The sequence below is a fragment of the Anser cygnoides genome, chromosome 1, assembly GCF_040182565.1.
Source record: "Anser cygnoides isolate HZ-2024a breed goose chromosome 1, Taihu_goose_T2T_genome, whole genome shotgun sequence".
Lineage (NCBI taxonomy): Eukaryota > Metazoa > Chordata > Aves > Anseriformes > Anatidae > Anser > Anser cygnoides.
In genome coordinates, this window is record NC_089873.1 from 43,026,388 (window position 1) to 43,048,489 (window position 22,102).

The 22,102-nt window shown below is 36.9% G+C and overlaps 1 protein-coding gene and 1 long non-coding RNA gene across 2 annotated transcripts in view; both read right to left on the reverse strand.

The window, feature by feature from the left end:
* Nucleotides 1–222: 222 nt before the first annotated feature.
* Nucleotides 223–22,102, reverse strand: part of PAWR (pro-apoptotic WT1 regulator) — an 82,075-nt gene continuing 60,195 nt past the window's right edge. The window contains exons 4-7 of the mRNA XM_066993415.1: nucleotides 19,622–19,656; nucleotides 10,544–10,691; nucleotides 9,062–9,166; nucleotides 223–4,859 (exon numbers count right to left, since the gene is read on the reverse strand). Of these exons, the coding sequence (XP_066849516.1) occupies nucleotides 4,773–4,859; nucleotides 9,062–9,166; nucleotides 10,544–10,691; nucleotides 19,622–19,656 (375 nt within the window). The 3' untranslated portion in view covers nucleotides 223–4,772. The remainder of the gene's footprint in view (nucleotides 4,860–9,061; nucleotides 9,167–10,543; nucleotides 10,692–19,621; nucleotides 19,657–22,102) is intronic.
* Nucleotides 10,701–19,615, reverse strand: LOC125184648 (uncharacterized). Its single transcript, XR_007168971.2, has 3 exons — nucleotides 14,293–19,615; nucleotides 13,706–13,784; nucleotides 10,701–13,594 (listed from the first exon to the last, which is right to left on the reverse strand). It is a non-coding gene; the product is annotated as an uncharacterized lncRNA (long non-coding RNA).

Genomic DNA, 22,102 nt, shown 5'->3' on the forward strand with positions numbered 1-22,102 from the left:
TGCTAGAGTGGAAGCTCTCAGCTTCAAACATGTCAGTGCAGGTGAAAAAAGCACTAGACCTCCATACAGAACTGTCACTATTTCAGACTACTATGTATACACCAGAATATTCCTCTTGTCAATTCCTGCCCAAATGCTTTCCATATTTGGTGACAAATCCAGTTAGAATTTTAGTCAGACAACGTTAATTCTCCTGTGAACACAATAAATACTCAGCCTGGATTAAAAAGAATTTTGTTTTATTTGGACAAAGGCACACAGTCTTTATTGTTAGATTAAACGCGTTTCTTTTACCTGCAATAGTAAATCTCAACATCAAATTTAATCTGATACCACAGATAATACTACAACTATTCAGTGTTCAAAACTAAAATGGGTATTTAGTTATTTATAGTTTAATGATGCTTCATCTTTTTAAATGCATAAAATGGGTATTTTAAAAAATGACTCCTCATGAGATTATTTTCAGAGGTAAACTCAACTATCACAACTTTTGCAGAACAGAAAAACCACAACTAGCTGTAACCTTGAACAAGAACAGTTACACCAGAAATCCAGAAATAAAAACAAAAGGATTAAATTAACAATGTAATGTACATCTGCTGCAGTACAAGCAGGAATGGAGATTTACTATAGTAAGTCACCATACCTGTAAGACCATGAATGGTACATAAAACACATATCTGTGTCCTGGACATATTTAAGTAGTCCTAAAGAAATGCTCAATAACAAGAGTAGAAATGTTCCTTACACAGGTATTGACACTGGAATGACTTTCTGAAATGAACTTTTAGTAGAGATCATCCATATCAAATTAAGTGACAAGATCCAGATTTATTTTTTTTAACAGAACTTTTAAATATAATCCTTAGCTCCTCAGTCTCAGCAGATACTGGTTCCAGCACAAATTTATTTTATTGTACATATTTAAGTTATGGCTTGCAATGGCAGTTTCTCCAACGAAAATGGTTGTGTCTTGCTAAAAGTGTCAGATGTTTATGATCATTAATACTGATGAAAATGGACCGAACTCAACTGACATCTTCAAAAAGGGTTTGAACTTAAGAAATACTGACAAGTCGTAGACTGATAGTATCTATAGAGTGTTTGTTTCCCAATAATTACTTTTCCTGTTGGCTACTAATACTGATTTGTTTCAATTCAAGCTGGAAATAGACAGAAAAACGTGCAGAAAACTATGGAATAGCTGGAGTCAATGTTCCTCTGCCTTCCTAGGAGAGAATTAAAAAGTAATTTGATCTCCAGTATTCCTTCTGGTCCTATGGTAGAAGTTGTAATAATATCAGGTAAATTTTTAAAAGTTTTGATGCAGATTAATCAGTTGCTTCCCATGTATCAAAACCCCTGTATCTCTTGTAATGCTTGTGTCAGTTGCAAGTCTTTCCACAGCTACCTCTCAGTACAACTGAACAATAATAATCAAAAAAATCATTAGGTTATACTTCCTAGTTTGGAATTAATTCATTTATTTCTTGTTACCCTCTTTACTACTCTACCTCTCAAATTCAGAGCCAAGAGAAATAGCAGAAAAATAATTAATATCTGAATATGTCAACATAAATCTGGTAATTAACAAAGAAACTTTTTTCTTTAAAGATAGAAAAAACACTCCTTTGCAAATACAGACTGTACTCTTTTGGTTAATATATATATCAAGTAACAATGCACTTACACATCGCCACTTAATTATTTTGAAATGAAAAATGCGTAATTTTGAATTTCCTTGTAAAAATCAGCAACATTTATACATGGCAAATCTTCTAATTTAGAGAACAAATCCCACAAACATCTGTGGAATTGTAATGTAATCATCAATAGAAATATTTCTGCACAATTTTAACCTTCAGCTCTGGATGCACCTCTTTTCTATACAATATGCAGCCACAACAGGAGCATCATTTTGCATTCTTAAAAAAAGTATTATGTGCTGTTCATTATTAAAGCATTTTCTCTCATTTCTTTTAGTCAACTAGGGTACTTTTCTGTTTGGATTTCCTTAGATGACTCAAGTTACCCAGAAACACAGATGCTAGATCTAGGCAGTTGGGTACAAATTTAAAGATAGGAAAGTTCAGAAATCTTTATCAGACAATTAATATTGCGTAATAACACCCCCTTCCAAAAAAAGCTCTAATTTAGCCTAGGTATGTTACTATCCAGATTCATCCCAGAATCATACAGCTTTCCCAAGAGAGGTGGGTTCCCACTTGCAGCAGTGTATTTATTTGCTTTCAGATCAGACAATTGAGAAAAATTGAGGTGTGGGATGGGAGAGCACATGGGCTCAAGTTAGTGAATTGCTGGCAAGGTAGATAAAAACCCATGTAAATCTTCAAAAATGTCAGAAAAAATGTGATGCTTAAAGATATATTTTGTGGGTATTTTTAGGACTATGAAGCATTTTATATTTGTATACAGAACATCTGTATACAAAACAAACAATAGTGTCTAGGTACTTTCTGTGTGAGTTCCCAACAGTTCTGTTGTTCACACTTTCTGCCTGAAGGTTTACTGCTTTCAAATATTTGGAAACTTCCTTTTGCCAGTACCTCTTCAAGGTAGGATATAGTAAGTGCTTCTGCCAAATATTCCCATCAACTGGGTGTCCACGTTAAAAAATGAAATTCCAATTTTGGGGTTTCTGCTGCTAAACTTTAGTCAATACACATGCAAACCAAGAAGAGGTAAATACAATGACAAGCAATTCTTGCTGATATACTTTGATGTCGTTGTTCTTTGGTTTAAAATGTATATGAAATACAAACTGTGAAATACCTCATTTACAACTTTGTATTGGTATCTGTGTTTCTGCATTAAGTCCTTAGAGATGTTTCAGTATGTTTGACATCCCATGCTTTAAGTCTGTATGTATATTCCCTACATAGCATACACAGAAGGAAATCAGATGTTGTTCCAGATAAAAGTTTTGTATTTATTTAGAAGGCATACACCTCAAATTATTCTTTTTTTATGACTTTCAATTTTAACTTTATGGAAGTGATAAATGAAGGGACTTCTTACTGTTTGACTAATGTTAAGACAAATATTCACTGGTGAATACCATACTTTAGAGGGCCAATACAAACCCCACATACCACTTAAAACCCTGAGATAAGGTTTTAAACAGTGTCCTATGGGATATCTCTTCCATTATGAAGGAAAACTCCAAGGCATCTTGGCATATCTTGAAAAATACTTCTTAAAAAATACTTTAAAGCTCTGAAAAATTCCTCATTAGAATACACATATGTAAAATGTGTAAAAAAACATATCCTATATTTAAAACAATCCAAGGCATAACAATAATTCCTGAATTTGAAGTTTACGAATCTCTTACAGTCATTAAATACATGTTATGGAAACAACTGGCAAATCTGAAAAGATGATTGCTACTACATATTGAAGTTGCCTTTAAGTTTTAAGGTAACACAAACTATACGTATGCAATGTTCTGACACGAAACTTCAAAATCATCAAAAAAAAGCCTGGACTCCTTGAAATGTTTTCAAGTCTCCTCACTCAAGTGACCTATATATTTTTTCTGATTGAAATGAATGAAATATATGTTGTATTAATATGAAATAAAGTACATCAAATTTCTGCCTAATAAGAATTTTAGGAATGGAATTGTCAATTGTCTGTGGTTTATGTAAAATGAGAATTTTGTCTACTGTCATGTTATAGAAGAATCAGTATGTGCTCGTAAGTGGACTGTAACATCTAAACAGGCACTTCTTAAACACTTTGTTAGTTTAAAATCAAGGATAAAAGTGTTTTTTTAAGCATATGATGTTTCAAAAATGCATGAATCTCTTTTATTCCTCTCTATTTTGCTATATACAAAATTTCTGACCCAGCTTAAAAAATGAAACATCAAAAAACTCACATTGGTTACGATCACCTTAAGACAACACCTTTAAATAAAAATGTATTGCAAAAATATCTTTGCAAAAATGAAAGCTCCAGGCTCTGTTTGTATTCTCAACACAGCAAACAAAACTGTTTGATAGTAAAATTGCATTTCATTGCTAAAGCAAAAGCTTTAAAATAAACTGCAGTGCACAACTTCAATGTGATTCTAAGAATTCATTAATGCTGATACCACAGGTGATTTATTTATTTTTTAATAAGACCTCCCCCTCCTGCCACAATACTGCTATACAAAAAAAAAATTGCTACTACTCTATTGTCAGTCTTTCAGATAAAGTAAAAAAAAAAAAAGTCAACATACAAGAGTTTTTAGAGCAAGAAATCAATCTGCAAAATGTTATACAACAGTAAAAAGGCATCCACTTTACAGATGTTGAAACAAAAAAGTAAATATTTCACAAAATATATATTTTGGATCTGTGTAAACAAAGCTCATATGTATGTATTGCTTCTATTCATTTCAAAAATATACATCCACATGGACTGAAAGTGATCTTGGTGCTCTGAATTTTAAATTACTTTGATATATCCAGATGTAATCTGAAGATACAAAACCCCCATATTTTTGAATTTAGTATTTTGAAATATGTCAAAACTTTTTATTTTTCTTATGAGAAATGAAAATGAAAATACACCCCAATTTTGATGCCATTTCATTGAATGAAGAAGAAAGTACTATGAAAATAAACATTCATCTGGTTTCCTAACAATAAATATAAAGACAGTTATTATAACATAATGCAACACAGGAAGTATTACTATATTGACCTTAATGTTCAATCAGTAGTTTTTAAATCTTTCCTCATTGAGGCTTGAATCTTCTACCTTGTCAGCTGTCCAACAACTTTTAAGAGGGTTTTATTTTCTTGCTTCAATTGTTCATTTTCATCTTCTATATCATCTAGGTCCTGTGAAAGAAGAAAGAAAAATACACATTTCTCAGGACATTAAATACAAACTCTTGATTAGTAGCAGCAGGAATTTAGCATCTTAGCTCTGAAATCAAGAAGTTGGGGTTGGGAAGAATTTGTGTCACAGTAGCTATCTCCTTAAATCTGCTAAACCTGGCATTTTTCCAAGTGTTACCAGAAGTAGAAAACATTAGTATTATATTCCCACCTATAAGAACCTTGAAGTGGAAAGATACATAAGCAAAACTGAAGCTGCAGTAGGAATTAAACAACAAGAAATCAAAACTGGATAGGTGTGATTACTTTACTAGCATGGAGTTTATTTGGCTACTACCTCTGCTCCCTGGATTGCACTTGTCTGCAACTATCCCATTTGTTGTGTTGATGAACACATCGCTGGTTATTACTGCAATAAAGTCTGCTTTGTATTTTAAATTAAGCATAACATTTTTCAGGAAAAGTAACACATGCCCATCTTTTTCATTTTCTCTGAAAAAGAGTAAAAGGCATATTGTAACTTCTATCTAAACTGCTACTGAAAGAACAGACAAATACTAAAAAATTGTGTTTAAAATAGATTGATCCTACCTCAAATGTCCGTCTCTCTTCCACTAACTACTGTATTTAATTAGTTCCCAATTCAGTGCTTGACTTCTTACCAAGTCTTTCCAAGATTTTAAACTGAATAATGACGAAATTGGCAGTTGCTGTAAGCATTAGTTCAGTAAAAATAATTTTACTGTACAAACAACGTGGAAGAAACAGAATGAAAACAAAAAACTGAGGAAATAGGAGTGTGACCTCAGGGACAGCACTTTGAAGAGGAAAATGAAAGGCAGGCCAAAGAAGGAAGAACCAGGACTCTGATCAGAGCTTTTAGATGCCTTTTGATCTGTCTGCAAATTCCTGCTGTTGTCATGCTTGATTAAATATAAAACAGTAATAGTGAAAAGATTTTTCTCTCTTGTTCCTTGAAGTCGTTAAGCACTGTTTGACATAAGGGGCCTATTTTCTTGTTTCTTTTTAGTGGGGTCATTCCAGAAGTGCATTCTAGAGACTGTGTGTTAATGGGTATTCTGATTTTTAAAAGCCTCTTCAGTTTGCCAAACCAAATCCATACTGCTAACCTATACCTTTGCAAGTTGTGTATTGTTTTTGTAATGTGGAATCAAGAAATCACTAGCAGAAATTGCTTTTTACCTAACAGAGGTAATACTGCGTCACAGAACAAATGACTTCCAGGAAAAGCATTTGATTGCTCTGAAAGTAACAGATATAAGTGACTTAAAAATCTAAATATGTAAACGTTTTGATGAACAGCTATGCAATTTTAAAACCCACACAGTTTTATCTCTTGAGCAGATCAATAATCAGATGGAAAACAAAATACTTTTTCAATAAAATGTGTTTTTTTTAGTTCAGCATATGTAATACTGCATTTGATCTTGCTGTTAACAGAGATATTAGATAGCTCAATTAAAGCTTACCTAAAAGCCTTCTGTATAAAAATACCTGTTGTTTACTCAAAATAAAATGTAAATAGTTTGTGAAAGTTCATGCTGACAAAATAACATTCCAAAGAAGTTCTTGAATATGATCCAAGAAAAATAACTAATTCAGTTTAAATATCTAAGGAAATAATGGACTGAGAGATGCAGATGGTTTTTGCCACTCTGGAATTTAAAGCTTCTTATCAAAATTAAAAACTGCAATGCTAACTTACTCTTATTAGTAAATAAAATACACTAGCTGGAAAGTTTGGATTTCCAAATGAACCAATAGCTACACCATTGACACTAAGTAGATTGTGAATTCTTAGTCCAAACGTGCATTTAACTATAGGGACAGTAAGATCAGAAATGACTGAGTACAAACTAGTCAATAGTTGAACATAGCCTACAAATATTTAAATGTCTTGAGATGCCTTTCCTTTCACATATTTGAGGCTTTTGTTAAGCAATTGCCTTTATCTTATTTAAAAAAAAGAAAAAGAAAAAAAAAGTGGCAGACATACTTTTAGAGGCTAATCTACTGGAATGAAAAAATGCCATTTATGACAAAAGGCCTTTTCTGGTTCTCAATATAAATGCAGCTAATGTTCTTTAAGTATCTTTGTACTGAGTGTTCTCAGTAAAATCTTATTTTTACATTAAATAAATATATTTACTTAAAATAAGAAAAAGTCTGCCAACAAGTTTTCAGGATTCTTGGAAAAACAGCTTTTCAAGTGTAACACACAGTCTCTGGCAATGAAGGATGCATCTGTGGTCATGAACTGACCGAAACTTCTAGAAAGAGCACTTCTCTAAATATGAGGGCTAAGCAGTCACAAAGCTATGCAATAAAATGGCATTTAGGCTCTCTGACTTGAAAATCTTTCCAAGTCTGTACAACCTAACATGCAATGGGAGCATTTTTTGATGAATGGAGAAATACTGTGAATGCATAGATGGTCAAATTTCAAGACCCCTATTCAGGTTCCCTACCAGTAAAACTTTTTAAAAAGATCTCTGCGTAAGCTCACTAGGTCATCAGGACGTCATCGGCTTATCCAAACAGAAGGTTGAAGATCACAACTGTTCCTCCATGTAAAGCACCCAGTCCTGGTGCCAGGTCTACAGAGCAATGTTCTATGAAGAGCAGATGGATGTTTAAATGCTGGCTCTCGTGACTGCAGTTGTAAAGACAAACCTTAGGCAAATATGATCGCATATTACCTTTCATTCCTTTCCTTTATGGGAATGATGCAATACTTCTGTAGCTTTTCTTAACATTCTAAAGCTTTCCTCTTTCTAAATCCACATGGATAGCCAATATAAAAGCAGTCATAAATCCAACAACTATTTAAAAAGAAAGTAAAACTATCTGTTTTAATGGAAGTTATCACTTGAGACATGCTGGCTTCAAACTGTGGCAAGACAAATTTGTAAAATGGCCAGAAATTCAAAAGGCAGCTATTTCGATAGGAAAAGTCTGTGGGATTCAAACATAAATACTTGCTCTGCAATAAAGCTAATAGATAATGTTATAGATATGATAAATGCTGACTTGATGGATAACAAAAATAAGAAAGCATTCTCTTCTCCATTTAACAGAGGCTACCTAGGGACCACCACATATATCTCATTGAATGGTACAACTTTAGTCATTTTGTAGTGAAGAGGTTTTTCAGAGGACTACATTTTATGCTTTCTTTCCACACAACAAGCAGAAATTGCCATCGTACTTCAATGCATGTAATACACAGGGTCTGCTTAACATTACATGTTATAAGATAGTTCCTAGTCAGATACTCAATGGATTTAATTTAGGACATCATCCTTCAAATACAGCAGAAAAAATGAACATTGTTTCTAGAACTCTTCTGGAAAAGCAAACCTTAGAAACTATCATGGTCCTAAAGCACAAGCTTTGAGTGAATCGGGTACTTCTGTTGTGTTGTTGTTGTTGTTGCTGTTGTTTTTCTGACTTCTGAGACAGGAAATCAGATGTGACCAGCATTTAAAGTAGCTTTGCTACCCACTATGTAGGAGTGAACAGTTTCATTGACTAATACTCAGGTCATCAGCTTAGATGTGAGAGATCCCTTGCTGAATATAAAAGTGGCATAAAGATCAATTCCCCATTAAAGTAGAAATCTCTCCAAAACACAGACAATACTTCACTTATCCTATAATTTCCAACTTTCTTTATAAAAAGAAATAACAGACATGTTTCAGAATATTCTCAGCTCCTTCAGTACTGTAGATTAGTTTGAGAATTTTTGAGTATGTTGTCCTCCATTGTTGCAAGTGAAAGTTTAGCACTATGCACATAGAGTTATTGTTTCCCTTCACTGTTGGATCAACCAAGGCCAGTTTTGAAATTTTTTGTTGAATTTTTATAGGAAAGCCTGCACTGGACTACTAGAAGCATATTTCCCTAGTACATCCTGGCTCTGCACATCAGTCAAGAGTCAAGTCCCACTAGAGATTAATGATGTTAATGATGATGAACAGAAGCCACCTGGGAAATAGAACTTATTTACATGCCTGTAGAAAAGTTACATAAATAGAAACAAACAAACAAAAACTCCCAACACTTAATTCTATTCAGATCTTGCCCAGTGGATATAAGTGCCTGAAACAGAGCACTGAGAATGCAGATGAGATGCTTTTTCCCCTCTTTATATAGCACCATATAAGAAAATATGTGCTTACTCTGTTTAATAAATCAATTTCTTCCTTCAGTTTCCCAATTAGTTCCTCTTTGTCCTGTGTCATCTTCATTAATCTCAGATTTTCCTGTCTCTCCTTTGCAAGTTCCTAAAAACAGAATATGTACTGGTGTCAAATGTAATTGTGCATCTTAAAGACAGTTTTAAGTAACTAACATTAAAGTTAATCAAAGCAACCCTCCACACACACACCGCAAGCACTTACCTGTAATTTCTTTTCTATGAGCCAAACCCATATGTCTTCAAGCCTTTATATTTCAAGGAGCTAATGAATCACATCTAATAAGATATTTTACCCACATCAAACCTGTGTGCTATCTCTGGTTCCAGAGATGTTTTTTTAATATCTACCTTAAGCATGAGTGAGCCCAGAAGTGGATAGAAGGCCCAAAAGACAAATAAGTAAATGTAAAGTTTCTGATTCCAAATTTTTATAGTTTTTTTTTTCCTTTTCTTTTTGTTTCATACTACAGTTAACAAAGGAAACGAAGACTCATAACGTCTGTGGGCTCAAATGCAAGAGAAAATTAAAACATCCATTAGGAATTCAGTAAATTAGTGTTCAGTATAGCAAAAAGAAGTCCTTAGATCTTCTCCTATTTTCTGTTATTGGTAGTTCAGTTATTTGTTATTATTTATTTCAGAAGAAAGTTGATTTGGAGGATTACAGCACATTTTATTCAAAGCTGGCTTCCTTAAGTCTTAAAAAAACAAACAAACAAAAAAACTAATTTCTACAGAACACGCCCTATTTTCACCCTTTAAAAAAAAAAGTCTATTCAAATTGCATTTACTTAGTAACTTTCATCCATATGAATTCAAGAAAATTTGGCAAGTTACCCACAAAAATACACTTCAGAGGAAGAAACAGAAGCCCATAATAGATTACACACGATGTATTTAGCCAAAAGAATGCTTTAAGTGAAAAACACAGCTTTAACATTATTACACTTTCCCAAATATGTTTGTATGAAAAATGTCTGAAATAATGAAAACTTTGTTTTAAATATATTTGAGATGCTTAAAACTTCAGTGAACAACTAAATAACAAATTTTATAACACTTCAATACATTAAAAAAACTCAAACTAGAAGTAGATCAGAAACAGACTTGCTTATTTTCTGAACAGCCAGTGAGCCCCTCCTCCCCACAAGTTATCTGCCCTGCGTTGGTGCGTCACAAGGTACATATGACAAATACACAGAGAACAGCTGGCTCTCTAAGTGTATTATATTTACCTTATTATTTTGCACTTCTACACCAAATGAAAACTAAACATTTATAATGATTAGAAAGTTCACATTCTTTCAGTCTGCTTGTTTCATCATACATGTTTATAGACATAAGTATCTGCACTTCAAGCACTGAGCATCATTTCTATGTATTTTTACTTGTAATTTCCCTATGGAGTTTCAAAGGTACTTTATTTCAGATTTATACCATGCACATGTTAGTTGGTACTCACCCTTTCAAGCTCCTCAATCCTCTTTTCCAAAGCAGTACTTGGTACAGAGCTCCCAGAAGAGTTTGTATCCCTGCTGTATCTGCTATAAGTTGTCCTCTCTGTTCGGGAATATCTATTGAGAGCATCGTCTTCTGGAGCATTAGCTGTGCTACAAAGGCATAGAACAAAGCAGACACCTATTTAGAGATTTAACAAAATGGAAAAGGAAGAAGCAACAATAGAGTCCTTTCCAAAGCACTCAGGAGGTCAGTCTAATAAACTGCAGAGCAGCTATTTCACAGCTTTGTGTTTCTGAGAACTCAATGAATTCACTGCCTCAAGGAATCATGCACAATACTGCCTCAAGATACAACCTGTACCAAGAATCTAGAGTGTATCTCCTTATGATAAAATGTTGTAATTCACAACTTCCCTAGATTAGTATTTTATAGTAGCCTGCCTGTTTTGATCCCTATGGAATCTCTTCTTTTCTGGCCAGGGTAATTTAAGCAGCAGATATGAATTCACTGTAGAGAAGTTTTTGATCTTCTCTACTGCTGTATCCCTATGAAATGTATCCCATTTTATTTGCCTGAAAGTTATCTAAATTCAGTATAAAATTCAGGAGACATATAGCCTGTCTGATATCACAAAGCAAAATGTTTGGAAATTTCTCATCAGTACAGCAAATAGTTGATTTTTGTGTGCTTTTTTGTTTTGTTTTCAAGTCTTCAGAAAAAGGTACTAACCTGCTTTTTTTGAAAGGTGATTATGAAATTTTCATCAACTCTTTGAAAAAATAAAACCTTGATCCCTGCTTTCTCAGAGAGTTTTAAAGAGGCTACCTGAAGGTCACCTTGAAACAGCCGTATCTCTGTATTGCAAGGAATTGACCAAGAATACGAAACTGGCCAACAGAACTTGAGCAAAGCTGGGTGTGGTGGGCTGAGCCCGGGCAGCAGCCAAGCAAGCACTCACACAGTTGCTTGCTCGCTCCCTCCTCTCTTCCCCACAGCAGGACTGGGGAGAGAATGGAAAGAGCAAAACAGAGGAAACTCATGGGGAGAGATGAAGACAGTTTATTTATCTTTTAGACTGGTCTCTGAGCAATAGCTACTCTGGAAGCTAGTCTACAACCCCCACACACACTTCTTTTTCTGCTACCCTGGTTTTACTGCTGAGCAGGACATTATATGGTATGGGACATCCCTTTGGTCAGCCCAGGGAAACTGTCCCAGCTGTGTCCACTCCCAGTATTTTGCTCACTGCAGGGGAGGTGAAGGTGTAGGAGAAAAGGCTTTGACATTGTGCAATTACTGTTCAGCAACAGCCAAACTACTAGTGAGTTATCAACACTGGAACAGGTTGCCCAAAGCCCCATCTAACCCGACTTTTAACACTTACAGGGACAGGCCATCCACTGCGTCTCTGGGTGACTTGTTCCAGAGCCCTGGGCGACTTGTTCCAGTGCCTCACCACCTTCATAGTGAAGAATTTCTTCCTAATATCCAATCTAAATCTCTTTCAGTTTAATACGATTTTTTCAGTTTTAATATTTTTTTTTCATTTTAATATGATAATAGTTTTATAAGCTCTTCCACTTTAATATGATTGTCTCTTACCCTGTCAATACAGGCCCTGGCAAAAAGTCTTCTTCTGTCTGTCTTATAAGCTCCTTTTATATATTGAAAGGCTGTAATAAGGTCTCCCTGGAGCCTTCTTTCCTGAACAACCCCAACCTCTCCCAGCCTTGCTTCAAAGAAGAAGCACAACACCACGTTGGCCACTATGAAGAAAGTCAGCTCCATCCCAGCCAGACAAAACACAACAGGTTACAAGCACCATGGGAAAAAATCAGCACAAAATATTTGCAGTGATACTCCTCTGATTAAATATGTATTTTTATATATATATATATATTATATATATATATATTAAAGTTACCTATTTATCACATCAGGCTGGTGATAATTTTTTTTGCGTTAGATCACGTAACCTTAAAAAGCACTGCAATGGAATCTTAACAGATAATCACTGCGAATGCGCATGAACTAGTTTATAAAAAGCTTATGGTCTCGGCATTGTGATTATGTACAAAACCAGTACTGAATTAGAAATATAAATATTAGAAGTCAAGCATTTTCAAAGTCACAGATTTAATGGTGTTCTTCCCACAGTTGTAACAGGCATAATTAAGAACAGCAGAACAGAAGACCCTAGGACCAGGCAGAGGGAAAAAGATTTTGCACTCTCTGATCTACCAAAACTTTGAAAATATACATCTATATGGCCAAAAAAAAAATAATAATAATTGTTCACCATTAACCAGAACTTGGATAGAGATATTTGAAAGCCATCCAGACATGGTCCTGGGCTAGTGGCTCTGGGTGGCCCTGCGTGAGCAGGGGTTGGACCAGATGGGCTCCAGAGGGCCCTGCCAGCCTCAGCCCTTCTGGGATTTTGTGAAACCACACCACTGCAACATGCATATAAAGGCTTTTGAGAGCACTCAGGGAAAGAATAAAAAGCATCATGAGTATCCCTACAACAATTCCTTTAACACACAGGAGAGTATATGATTAACATTTTCATTTAACAGTTTTGCATTTCATAACTCTAGAAAACCCCTGCTGACAACGTGCAAATCTAGATGGATTCGGTGCAAATCAAAAGCAGGCATATCTGGCAAAAGAATGTCTTTTCATGGATATAAATGTTGCTTTGCTCCAGTATGTGTGAAGTTTCCAAGGCACACTGACACAATTGTAAGGAATTTTGTAGCTTAATGTTATTACCATATTTAGCACTGTTTATTCTCCATCTAGAAGATTTTTTTAAAAACATTTCTAGGGACCGGATACGCATGTTGCAACATAACATAAGAGAAATATTTTAGCTTAACTCTATAAATTCTAGATTATTTAGCTTTTTGAAAGATGTGTTGTTTCATGCTGCTAATGTCACAAGGAGAGACCACACCAAAAAAAGACTGAATTTTTCATCACTCAGAAACGATCCCTGTTGCCAGTAGTGGAATATCTCAACTCCAGTGAGTGACCTTGGCAGATGTTCCTAAAGGAAAGTTAAAAGAAAGAATAACTAGATAGGAAGAGTTTCATTAATACTGAAAATCAAGACATTTTCTGTATTTTCCCTGAAACTCACGCTTAAAAATTTCCTCACCTATTTTTATGGGGAGAAGGCCCTACCGAACACACTCCCTTTCAGTATCATAAGTATAAAGGACATATCATGACGACTTCTAGGGATTAAAAAAATAATAAAATTAAGTTATTAGTCCATAATACAAGGAAAGTGACATAAATAAAGTTCATTATTTTGCCTGTTGTAACAAACTAGCAAAGAAATGAACCCACATTGCAGTTTCTGACTATTCTTACACAAAAAGTTTTAGTTTAGAATGACATTCCAGTCACTTCCTTTAAAATAAAATAAAACCTGTTATTTGCAAAGGGTCAGCTTTAATAGCAGTATTACAGGAGGGTGGAAAAAATCTTGCTCCTTTCAATGTCTCTTTCAATGTTTTCATGAAGCACTGCCCAAATGACAATTTCATCCAATTAAAGTCACCTATCGTCAAAAGCAAATGTCAATGATTTCAATTATAATGCATTTATGTTCATTTCCAGAATCATGTAATTAGACTTGATTTGGAAACTCATAATTAATTGTGTCACCTTGAAATCCAGCCAGCAGCTAGCAGCTTCTTTGGAAGAACGAGCAGAAGGCAGCGTTTCTAAACAGCCTACCTCAGACTTCTGTTGCTTCGGACCGGTTAAGCCATGCCAGAGGCTGTCGGTGCCAAGCTAAGGAAGGCAGCCGTGTCGTCCCTGCAGCTCACATCCCCTTGTCCTGGCCCTGGCCGTAAGGTGACTGAGCAGGACACCTCTGACTGCCAGCCACAGCAGCTCCCTCAGGCACCACCAGGCCCAGCCGCTCTGGCACATCCTACAGTGAGGAACTGCAGGGGGCCCAAGCTAGGCCATGATAAGCTTCTGTAGGAATACCCAAAGCTTTTCCACTACTTTGTAACATCGACAATTAGTGGAAAAGGGGATATGACAGTCAAGAAAAGCCGTTTGGGTGATCCCTGCCTATTTAAGTGCTCATTTTGGCACAGCTGAGGTCCTGCCGTGGCAGGCGTGACGAGACAGTGCTCAGCACGCAACCTGAGCCGTCGGGGCCTCGCTGCACAACTCCCAGACCGGGGCGAGTAGGCAAGTCCGGGCACAGTGTTACGAAACGGTATTTTGCAGCTGCATCCTTTCTGAGGCAGTGAGACCAAGGTTAGTAGGTGGCATGTAAATTGGTAGACTTTAAGCTTTTTCCTTACGCTTTAAGATTTTCAGTAATCAAAAAAAAAAAAAAAAAAAAAAAAAAAAAAACCACCAAACAAGAGAATTTTAGCTGGGCTTTAACATCTCCTTCACAGCACTTCCTGCTAGGAGCAGGTGATCTGTTACACCTCATTTATTTTTCTACTCTTGCATGAATGTTAAACCGGAGTCCAACGCGGTCTTTCAGAATTAGTGGGCAGGGTCCCCACCTGCTGGGTTCCGTGTGAGCCTGCACTGCTATCCTGAAAGAGGGAAAAATCCCTCTGCCGTTTGCCTGGAAGCCATAAAGCCACACCATATTGCATTCATTTCCACTAATAAACAAACTTATAAGGGGAACACACCCTTGAACCATTAAGAGATTTTAATCTGACTCTTTCTGTAAACTGATCCAGCCTGATCTGTCTGATCCATGAACCATGCAAAATCTTCTGAATTATTTTAAACCCCAATTTGCAAGGTTTTAGTTTTAATTTAAGGCATTTCTAAAAAAGAAGCTAAATGGCTTTTTAAAATAAGCCAAAATATTCCTATGCCCACATGCATATCCCGCTTTGCTGTTACTCGCAAACTTCTAGTTCACAGAATGCAAGAGAAACATAATTCATGTTTACATGTAGATTGCACTCAAGTATTTCAAGAAACAATACACTTTGTCACTGACTTGTTTGAGAAATCACTGATGACACCAACTCTGGTGATAGCATCAGAACTGACTCAGAAAACCACCCTTACCAATGGCAGTGTGCCTCTTGATTTAAAAGAACTACACGCAAAGCAGTGCAGAAAATGGTAGACCCAGCTACAGCAGTTGGAACGGCCAACATGCAGCACATCGTATTTAGAAAAGCTTAGGGAAAAACTAAATATGAGAAAATAGATATGGGCTATTGCCCCAGAAGGATACCCACATGTTTTAATCCCATGAGTTAGATGGGATAGTTAGATCCCCTAATCCCAGGAGTTGTATGATTAAGGTCCCTTCCAACCCAAGCCATTCTATGTAGCTCACAGTCAGCACAGATGACTGGTCACAACTCCCATATAAGCTCATGAGCATTTCCCGCAGCCTTCATGTAAGCATGACCCTGAAGATACTGGTCATGGTTTTAAAGCATCCTACCGTGCCACTCCAGATCACAACAAAACCATCACTTTCTTTTGAAAATGTTTTATGTGGTTAACTCATGCAACTACAAATGAACCCCAATACAAAATTCTAGGATATAAACGTGGAATTAAAAAAAAAATCAGAAGACAGAGTACAATTATAAGAGCCTCATCCCAAACTTTTATTTACTTTATTGTATAAGGAGACAGGCTCAGTTTGTCCAAGTCAGCCGAACAACATAGCAGCCAGCAGATTTCATTTGTAAACACATCTTCCCGTCAAAGGGCACTCAGTGAAATGGGTTTCTCAGCAATGTCATATAAATGTTTAACCATGGATTCCTGCATCCATACAAGGCAAAGTAGTCAGTATGTCTGATTAAGTAGGTAGTAAAATCTGCAATTCCTGGAGCCCTGGAATATATTGCGAGAGTAGGAATTCCATCACAACACACAGCACAGACCCTTCTTCTCTGCTGTTGATAAATCTCCTGTCTTCTTGGGTCCAAGAGGATGGGTATCTCAGTGTAGACATGAAAACAGCTACATGGGAAGGGAGAGGAAGGGTACTGGAAGCCTGGAATGGTATCTGTGACTGAGGGCTAAAAGTCAGAAGATGGAGACAGAACAGAAGAAAATAAGAGATCAGAAAAATGCCAAAGACTAGCAACTCAGTAGTTAAATATGAGGATGTATGAGAAAGGGGGAGAGAGAGGAAAGGGTGCCTGACTGGGCCAGGAAATGGAAACCAGGGAAGCGAAGAAAAATGCTGAGATGTCACTTCTGGTGAGGAACAACTAGGAAAGAGGGAGAAAGCAAACGAGTAAGTCAGAAGCAGTAAAGATGTGGGAAAATGACTGGAAATTTTCTGACAAATAATATATTCTTCCCACGGGGGTCTACAACAGAGCCAAAGATTTTAGGAAAAAACTCTTTCCACTTGTGCTGTCATTTGCTGTAAAGTCTACTAACAGTCTCTCTCTTCCCCACTCCACAAGTACTGACCACCTGTCATTAAAGCAGTGCAAGTAACAGCTTCAAATGGGATCTCAAAGTGGTTGGCCCTAGGTTGGAATTTGCTTCTCTCTTCTCCTGAAAACCTAAGGAAGTACGTACAAAGTTGTTAAAAGCCCATTATGTTGAACACATTTGGGCCTTAATAATAATGCTTACTGTAGAACAGGATGTTTTCTCTAGGACCTTCCTGCATTGCAGATGAGGGAAGAGGAGAACAAGCCCAATGTTGTCAGAAGAAAAGAGGAGCCTGGTCCTGATTCCTTTAGGATTTACACCAGGAAGTGCAGCCACTCTTGTTCAAGTGCTCTTAACTGAAAAATTACTTTGGGGGAGGGTAGAAATTTTTTAATATAGAGAAAAATCAGTAGATACTTCTATCTCTAATCACAGTAGGCATTAAGTCTCTATCTGTAAAGTACTGGCTCTTGTACACCTACCGAGGTTTTGTTAGAATAAAATCCATTTAATATTTGGGTACTGGGTACTGTGATGACCTCACAGGAAAATAATCCTTTGTTCTCAAAATGAGGTTTGAGGACTATGCAATGAGTAAGATATATGGCAACATACATAACAAAATATTGAACTGCAGCTCACAGCAAGTCAGATTCATCCTGAAAGTGATGCAAGTCCTGAGGGGGAAAGTTCATAAACAAAGAATGTACATCCTTCATATAACTAAAACTGACTGAATGAAGACTGCACAAACAAGTCTTATTTTAGTATTTCCTAACTTAGGAGTTTCCTATTTTTTGCAATGCTATCAGAAGAATTAGTTTATTTTCAACTAAGTTACAGATGTGTGTGATTACTCAAACTTCTATTTATTACCACCCCAGACACAACCAAGTTTTTGCAAGGGAGTACAGAGTAAATATAAAGTTTCAGGAAAACCCACCAGGTACTTATGACACACACAACTAAGTATTTGGCAGACATTAACAGCAACAAAATTCCGCACAGGTACTCAAGAGGAAGTGGAGACTCAACTAAATTGTGCTTGATTAATAAGAAAAGAAATCATGGAATTACACGGGTATTAAGGCTGTGAAAATAAGTCCACCCATTCTGCTTTAACAAAGTGATTCAAAAAACCCCACAGCAATAAAAAGTATCACTTGGCCACGTTTATGGGAACCCAGTAACCTAAATACAAAAGAAAGCATCACACTAAGAAATGTAAAGCCTAAAAGAATATGTGTACAAGTTTGAGGTGTAGAAAATACACCAGTGAATACTAGGTAACTGAAGGTGCTCTTTGCAGTTACTGCTGCAGCCATGATATATAAATACAGGTGAATAAAACATCTATATATTTTACCTGAATAAAGGAAATATTTAAAAGAGAATAAATTCATGTGTGAAATAAATATGTATTTCCAAAAATGCCTTGCTTCAGTTGACATACTTTAAACCTCATGTTAACATTACATTTTCCTAATAAATGCAATAGCTGAGTCAGTATGTTCCACACGGACAAAAATTTCATGTACTTGTCAGGTGCATCAGCAGCGTCTGAGATATGTTTCTGACTGATGAACTTGAGAAATGACAAGAGTAATACTTGTCTTAAAGACAGGCAAATAACGAACAAAACAGGACATGTTAAGTGAGCAGCATCCCTTAAAACTGAGACATTAGTATGATAAATCCATAGAAATTCCTTTCAATACTACTGTGGAGAGCAACAAAATTATCTACCTCAGTCAAACTTAAGAAGTTGGTGCTTCACAACTAGTAAGACCCAGCAGAATACTAGCTAAGATTATTTTAAAATAGTAACATAACAGAAGGGTTTGGGTAAGTTTGGTGCATCACTTTGGTCCTTATCCCCAAATCAGGCTATATATTTGTAGCAGTAGTATAACAGCCTACACATCAAACACTCACCCCACTTAAATTGGCTTTTACAGAAGGGCTGAGGCTGGCAGGACCCTCTGGGGCCCACCAGGCCCAAGCCCTGCCCAAGCAGGGCCACCCAGAGCAGCCTGCCCAGGGCCACGTTCAGGAGGCTTTTGAAGGTCTCCAAGGAGGAGACCCCACAGCCTCTCGGGGCAGCCTGTGCCACTGCTCCGTCACCCGCACAGAAAAGACGTGCTGCCTGGTGTTGAGGAAGAGGGAACCTCCTGTGTTCCAGTTTGTGCCCATTGCCTCTTGGCCTGGCACTGGGCACCACTGAGAAGAGCCCGGCTGTGCCCTCTCTGCACCCTCCCTTCAGGGTGCGTACAGACATTGATGAAACACCTCCAGGCCTTCTCTTTTCCATGCTGAAGAGTCCCAGCTCTCTCAGCCTTTCCTCATAAGCGAGCTGCTCCAGTCCCTTCATCATCTTGGTGGCCCTGCGTAGGATTCTCTCCATTGCGTCCAAGTCTCTCTTGTACTGGGGAGCCCGAAAGTCGGCACAGCGCTCCAGGTGTGGCCTCACCAGTGCCAAATAGACAAGAAGGATCAGCTCCCTCGACCTGCTGGCAATACTTTGCCTAATGCAGCCCAGGCCACCATGAGTCTCCTTCGCGGCAAGGGCACACTGCTGGATCATGTTCAACTTGGTGTGCAAAGTACATCTGGCAGAACTATGTACATGAATAATGTTTTAAGTACAAAGATTTCATACCTTTTATATCTGCTTGAAACCACCCTGGAGGAGTCCTGAAAGAAACAGAAAGCAAAACGTCATTATTAATATTTTTATTTTATTTGTATTTCCATAATATTTTACTATGTCATAAAAAATGAATCCTGCAGTTAAGAGCAGGAGGTCCATGCCTCAAACAGCTACTGAGTAACTTAGTTTTGCACCTTTTGGCTGTCAGGAATAGACAGAATACCAGGATTATTGCCATCAAGCTACTGCTTCTGAACACAAGCTCAGAACCCTTAATGACAATTTCTCATTAATTCTTAAAATGTGATGCACTTGCATGTTCAGAACATGCAGTTTACTAAAACAGTATGCAAATCTATCACAAATACACCTGCACTATGACTGCTAATACCTGTGCATTTTGATAGCTGTTTATCAGCTGTTTATTTTGGGGGGGGGAGCAGAAGAGCAAAAATGCTCCAAATCTCCTGACAGCACTGCTGTCCTTCCAGACTGCACAAAAATGGAAGCTGGCAAGCAGTACAGGGTTGAGACCCAAATCAAGTTAATGCATACCAGCTAGGCCATGGTACCTGTCCATGGGTATGCCCTTCACCACGCTAACCCAGGTATTGCGACCTGGCCCACCAGTCAGGCTAACTCAAGTGGTGTTCTCTTGGCATTTGCTGGTAAGAAAGCAGGCTGGAAGTCTGTATGTGGCTGTTTTGTGCACTCAAATGTCAGGCAGTAACTTGTCAAGCTATGAGAAGTTAATTTTTTAGATCATTGCTTTCTAAATACCTGCAGAGGCTTAAGGCATTCTGACTACAAACTCGTATACTCTGCCTCTCCTTTGAATGCTATTTGGAAAAGATCTTAACTGAAATAGAAACAGAACACATTTTAAACAAGAGTTCAACAGTGCAAGAACTCTGCATCTGGCCCTTCAAAGATATATACATGGATTATTTGCGAATTTTAAGTATTTTCATTATTTTTCTAGTGTGAAGACTTCCATTACTTCTCAGATTCCCACAAGTGCAGTAAGAATAATAACATAACCCATTACGCTTTTATTCTTGCTCTGTAAAGACGGAAATGGAAATAAAAATGCAGTGGGAAAAAGTGCTCATTTATTCTTTTACACAATGCCTAAAAAAAACCCACTGATGCATTATGACAACTAAGAAAAAAAACCTGAAACAATACATTTGCATTGATAACGCTATGCTCATAGCTTCAATAACTGCCTGATCACACAGGAAAGTTAAGACATGTTTCACTTGGATAAAAGATGGCTTAGATCAGACAGTAAATCCACAAACATTTTTTAGGATGTTGTAAGAACGTGAACCAATTATTTTATTAGTCATAGACAAAATTCCCCTCCCCCCCCAGCATCAGCAAGTACTAGGTAAAAAGTCAGAAAAGAATATTTAAGGAGTTAATGAACTGAATAATTGCCTGGTAATTTACCTTAATAATTTACCTTACTGGTAAAAAAATATATAATGGCAAAGCATCAAATTTTGTCTGTTTATGATACTAATTACACAGAAAGGAAGAAATGAGTTTTTAAAACAAGATGCAAGAAATGTTTCCATCCACTGAAAATCCTATGAAACATCACACTGCCTTCAATGATCAGTTTATTGATGTCTCTGTAAGTAACAATAAACTAGCTAAGAATGAGGATAACAAGACTTTATGATAGAAAATAAAGCTGGTAAATAATTTGTATTCCAGAAAAAAAACCTTGATTTTAAAGTGTTAATTTATGAAACATTTTCAATTTCTGCAATATATGCCACACTTTTCCTACTGTAAGCAGAAGAACAATATTGAACAAAGTTGTTTAAATCATGAGAATTAATTATTTAAAGAAACCCACAGAGTAGTGCAAAATTGCTGTTTTAACACAGGTAATTTATCTATAACAGCATCTGAAAAGTAGCAATTTACAGCTGTGAAACAGCAACCTCATTCCACCTCTAAAATGGCAAGGAAATAATTTTAAACGATACCCATGTTATTTTTATAGTTTAGGAAAGGTACATTATCTTTAAAGGACATGGCAGTATGGTGAGGTTTGTGAAGACTGGAAGAAAGCAAATGGTATTTCTATCTTCAAGAAGGGCAAATCCAGGGAACTACAGGCCAGGCTGCCTCTCCTCTGTCCCTGGGAAGGCGATGGAACAAACCCATCTATTACAGAAAGAAGGTGATTTGAAGTACTCAGCATGGATATATGAAGGGGGAATAAGCCAGACTGACCTGACAGCCTTCTACGATGAGATGACAGGGGAAAAGCTTTGCAGACAAGGGGAAAGCAGATGTTGTATATCCTGATTTTTAGCAAGGCTTTCAACACCTTCCCCCATAACATACGTACAGGCAAACTGATGGAATATGGTGAGCAGACGGTGAGGTGCACTGAAAAGTGACTGAACTGGGCTCAAGGGGTTGTGAAGAGCAGCAGCGTGACATCCAGCTGGACACCAGCCACGGGCA